The following is a 5,416-nucleotide window of genomic DNA, read 5'->3' as shown; positions in this document are numbered from 1 at the left end:
AGCAGTGCAGCCTGTCGCGTCGCGCGCAATAGGAATAATACCTACCGCCTGGTGGTGTGGCAGCAGGGCCCACCACCCGGCCTCCGTTCCGTCGGCGATCGCAGATTCCTGTTCTGGGCAGCCTGCCGCCTGGCGCCGTGGCGGCATGGGCGGCCGCCTCCTACCGTGGCGGCAGGTGCCACGTGTCGGCTGGTGCGCCTACCGTCATAGCCTAGGGGGTCTTTTCCGCCAATTTCATCCAGGGGTGGTCTTTTTTTACAATTCGAGTGGCATCCTTTTTGCATAAAAATACTACTCAAAAGTGCACAAAAACTTTGAACACTGATTTTCGTTTGTTTGGGCGAGGGCTCCTCGAATGTTATTTGAGGCTGAAACTTTGTTGGTACGTCGATGTTTCATGTTTGATGTTTCAAAGTTTCAGTTTTTTATGATTTTGTTTTCAATTTTTTTGAATTTACTGTTCATAGAAGGTGCAGTACATGCTGCGCTCCTGTCCGCGGGCGCAGGAAAGCGCGCATGTTGCTTCTAGTTTGCTTCCAAATCACATCAGTACACCCGCGGAACCCCCCACCGTGTCACTCATGACTCACGAGTACCTGAGCCCGATCCAGTACACCGAGAACAGAGAAGTGCGTCTATTTGAAAAGAGGAACCATTAGACACCACAAAGTAGTAAGCAAGCTACGTTGGTGCCTAGGATGAGTTTATCGTCACTTGTTAGTACATGGATGTTTCAGCTAAACAACCCGTGAAACTGACTTCCAATTGCCATTTTCTTTTCATTTTTTCCTTTTGGAGATTCAAAGTTATGTTTTCATTTTCAGCTACTATCAACAAACTGAACACCATGAGCTTTTTGGAGTAGTACACTAGACGGCACGAGGCATGCAGTTGCAGCATCTCACTATCGATCCAAAAGACACAGACCACGTCAAATTCAGTTCCAACTTTTTGTTTGTCTGTCTTTGGGCGCGTGAGATGGATGCCAGTAGAACCAAGATTAGAATGCAACACTTGGAACAGGTTAAACGCAAAGTTGTCACTTTGTTATTTACTGCTGCCTGCTGGCCGGTGGTGCAGGATGCATGACTACCGACGACGAGGAGAGGCGGAAGAGAACAAGCACATGGAAAAGAAAACCCAACCAGCCACCCCGAGATGAGACTCTACCTACTGGCAGGCGCCTACTTGTCGTCGTCTCCGCCGCTGCCGAAGAGTGCCGACCGGTAGTAGAGGAGGGCGAGGATGAGGACCAGCACGAGCGCCACGCCGATGGGGGATCCCCCGACATGGTACACGGCGTCGGGCGAGCCGCCGTCGGAGGAGAGGAGGTGGATGAGGAGGAGGAGCCCCAGCGGGAGGAGGAGCAGGCCCACGGGGCCGAGCTGCTCGGCGATTGCATTGGCGATGACATCGATGACCGCCTCGCGGCTGCCACCCAGGAAAAGCGGCCACGCAACCAGCAGCCCCACCACCACCGCCAGCAACAATAAGTGCGGCGCCCCGGGCGGGCCAGCGTCGTACTGCTCGTCCGCCATTGCCATCGCCTTGCTCTCTTGCTAGCTGTCAGAGACCCTCCCCTTGTCTTGCCTGGCGACAATTGTGCGAGGCGTGGTAATGGCTGTGGCCTGTGGGCAGAATACTCAATCCTTTATAGAGAGGAGATAGGCGTGTGACGTATTGGGGGAGGGGCGGATCACATGAAGGAAAGCGGTGGGGTGGTGGTAACGCAAGGCCACTGAAAATGGGCCCCACGAAAGTTCCACGAAGGTTCAGGCTAGCTTTTTGGCTGCTACGGTATTTGGGTACTCGAATCCTTGCTTGCTGCTTTGAAACGTACAGCAGTACACCAGTTCAATATTTGCCAGCAAATAATACCCCCTCCGTCGCGAAATACTTGTCAGAGAAAATGAATGTATCTAGACATATTTGAGTTCTATATACATTCATTTTTATCCATTTCTACGACAATTAATTCCGAACGGAGTAGTAGAAATTAACAAATGTGAAAAGATCCACATCATCGTATTATGGTAATATTTATTCTTTTCTAAAATAATTATTCAATGGATACCCAATTGGTATCGGGAAAAAACATGACAAAAATTCATTATTTGTCGGGGTTTTAGCCTGTGGGCTTTCAAGGCGTAGTTTTTTCAGGGAAAATGACAGTGATTGACAAAACAATAAGCAAAATATTAATTGGATATGCGAGGTACGCATCTCCGTTCCTCTATCCAACATAGATTAGTGTTGTACCAATTGAGCTACATCTCCGTTCACATGCATTGCACTAATTTGTAATTATACTCGAACTATTTCCTTCGTAGCAAACAAAATGGTTAACTAAGACAGACATGGTCACATATGGTGAATAGTAGACTCTTTGCACTTCGCGCAGAGCGGGCTGCCCTCCTCTGACTCCGATGATGGTACACCCCTCCCTCGCATCGAGCCCGGCACTTGGTACAGGGGAGTGGAGGACGACCAAGGCCATGGACGGCGCCAGACTCGGGGGCTCAACCCAACGATTTCTAGCAGGTAGTAGTAGTATAGGTAGTATACTGTATATGCGCTAATTGGCCGGAGATAATCACATCATTAGCCCATATGGATGCTAATATAGTAACTATCCTAGACGGAAAGCCCAATAGCCCATGTCATTGTCATGTGGTCGTGGCTGCCTTTTGTTGTTTGCCCCATGCGATCGATCGATCCATTGATCATGTCCTTGCACTAGGGCGTTGTTTGCCGCTGCCGCCCAGCCGCCGGTTGCCCGGCTGCTGCTCCCGCTCAGGTAAGGCGCTCACCACGCCTCCGTCCCTACCCTATCGGCTGTGCTGATCTGTCGTCTTTGTCCGTTGTTTGTCCAGTGTCTAAGGAGTAAGGAAAGAGGAGGAGGCTTCATTAGATCAGAGTTTTACAGGGAGAAAGGAAGATCAGATAGAGGAATGTACCAGTACGTACTTGTAGCTATCATTTATTAACTTATTATGAATTAAAATCCTACTATCCTAATCTGGTGCGTTAGTGTTGTCTACAAAATAGTGAATTAATCTATTAATCATGGTTTTCCTTTCTATGTAGTTGTCAATGAAGAAGCGAAAGGCACCAACAACTGGGGGGATAAATTCCTTTTTCAAGCCAGTTGGGTCAACTTCAAGCTCCAACATTACTCGTGCCGAAAATGTGTTTCCATCTGAGGAGCAACCTGTTGCAGATAACCAAGCAAATGATATTTTTGTTGATATCCAAACTGATGAGCAACAGGTTGTGGCACCGGAAGAAGTTGCAGCAGGAGAAGATACAAATGGAACCACAAAATATGTAAGGGACCCCGGTATGCGCCAGCAATTTTGGGAACTCCCTCAGGATGAGCAAGAAGAAGCACGCCGCTTCTATATTTTGAAGGGAGCTTATCAACCATACATGAGAGAATATCCATATAATAAAACAGGAAAAAATCGTCGTCAATTTCAATACAGTTATTTCAATTCTTTTCCTTGGCTTGAGTATTCGATGGAAACACATCGTGCGTACTGCCTACCTTGTTTTCTCTTCACAAAATGGCCAAGTGGAAGGTGTGGCTCTGATGCATTCACAGTCAAGGGATTTAATAATTGGAAGAAGGTGAATGATGGAAACGAATGTGCTTTCTTAACTCACATGGGCAAAGATTCCAGCTCCGCTCATAACTTTTCTCAGCGGTGTCATGATAATCTGAAAAATAGTGGAGCGGGGGAGGGTGTGGGGGGGTCGTCGGCGGCGGTGGAGCGGGGGAGGGTGCGGTGGGTCGTCGGCGGCGGTGGAGCGGGGGAGAGGGTGCGGGGGGTGCTCGACGGCGAGGGGGATCTGGCGAGGTGGGATAGCGATCGAGATGGAGGGGGATCGAGATCGAGTGTCCTCATGAATATTCAATATTTTTTCATATTGAATATGAAAAAATATCATCAAATTTGAAAAAATATTCATGAATTCAAAAAGTGCCCATGAAATTTCAAAATATTCATGAGTTCAAAAAGTGCCCATGAAATACAATCGAGAAATGAAGGCTACAATTTAAATACAATCGATCTTAGCTAGCTATCTGTTCACAATCTTCTTGCCCTTATTTTTCGTAAATGGAGTTCTTCTCTTGAACGAACGTCCTTTAGGTAGGGTGGTCCTGCTTCTTCTTGTGGTGTATGCTGATACTTCATCGTCGTCGTCATGTTCCATCTTCGGGTCGCCGTACTTGTCGAAGTCTTGCTCATTGGCGACTCCATCCATTCCGATGATCTTCCTTTTGCCTCTCCTCATGACAACACGACTGGGCTTTGACGGGTCGGTAATGAAGAAGCATTGGTCCACTTGGGAAGCCAGTACCCATGGCTCATTTTTCGCGGTGACGTTCGCGCCTGCGGTCTTGGATTTGGCTCCGGGTATAACCATGGTGGTGAAATACTGGTCTTCTTTTATGACGCTCTTGGCCCATCTGACACAGAACATCGGGACCTTCTCTCCAGCGTAGCTCAGCTCCCAGATCTCCTCGATCCTTCCGTAGTATCTGTCCTTGTCGTTACCGGTGTAGGATTCCATCGTTACCCCGGAGTTCTGATAACCATCGCTCTTCATGTCCTTGTCCTCGGTGTAGAATGTGTAGCCGTTGATATCGTACGCCTCATACGTCATCAGGTTGTGCTCGGCGCCCTGTGACAAGGTGAATATGAGTTGTTCTTCCGCAGAAGAATCCTCATGTAAAGGGTACGACAGAAGCTTCTGCTTGAACCAACGCGTGAAACATGAGTTGTGCTCTTTGATTATATCTCCGTCCGTCCTCTGTTGGCCTCGGTCATTGTACGTCTTCTCAATAAAGGTTTTGTGCTCTACCACCCAAGGATCGACCACGTCTATGTGTTGTAGCGCGACTAGGTTTGCTCTTTCAAAGTCGGCGAGTCGACCCTCGAAGTCAACATGCATTTCGCGGCGACCCTCACGGTGACCCCATCCAGCGAGCCTGCCAGGTGCCTGTTGACGGGCAGGCCAACGGGGTTCTCGATGCCTAGATAATTCGTGCAGTAGGAGATACACTCTTCGGTCAGAAAGCCCCTGGCTATGCTTCCCTCTGGACGTGCCATGTTGTGAACGTATCCTTTGATGACACCATTCATCCTTTCGAACGGCATCATGTTGTGCAGGCACGTCGGCCCGAGTTGGATGATATCCTCCACGATATGGACCAGCAGATGCACCATAACGTCGAAGAATGCGGGCGGGAAGTACATCTCAAGCTCGCATAGTATCACCACGATCTCTTCCTGTAGCCTTCTGAGTTGCCTCACGCCAACCGACTTCCGAGAGATGACGTCGAAAAAGTTGCATAGGCCAAATAGCGTTTCACGGACGTGCGCGTCCATGATCCCATGGATTGCAACTG

The 5,416-nt window shown here is 48.8% G+C and overlaps 1 protein-coding gene across 1 annotated transcript; it reads right to left on the bottom strand.

The window, feature by feature from the left end:
* Positions 1–1,024: 1,024 nt before the first annotated feature.
* Positions 1,025–1,618, bottom strand: LOC123050710 (uncharacterized). Its single transcript, XM_044473464.1, has one exon. The coding sequence runs from the start codon at positions 1,542–1,544 to the stop codon at positions 1,185–1,187; it is 360 nt and encodes a 119-aa protein (XP_044329399.1). The 5' UTR covers positions 1,545–1,618; the 3' UTR covers positions 1,025–1,184.
* Positions 1,619–5,416: the final 3,798 nt, after the last annotated feature.

The sequence above is a fragment of the Triticum aestivum genome, chromosome 2D, assembly GCF_018294505.1.
Source record: "Triticum aestivum cultivar Chinese Spring chromosome 2D, IWGSC CS RefSeq v2.1, whole genome shotgun sequence".
NCBI lineage: Eukaryota > Viridiplantae > Streptophyta > Magnoliopsida > Poales > Poaceae > Triticum > Triticum aestivum.
This window is presented reverse-complemented; position numbering and strand designations above follow the sequence as displayed.

Excerpts from the sequence above, each read along its gene's own strand:
- LOC123050710 (XM_044473464.1), bottom strand. The coding sequence starts at position 1,544 with ATGGCAATGGCGGACGAGCAGTACGACGCTGGCCCGCCCGGGGCGCCG.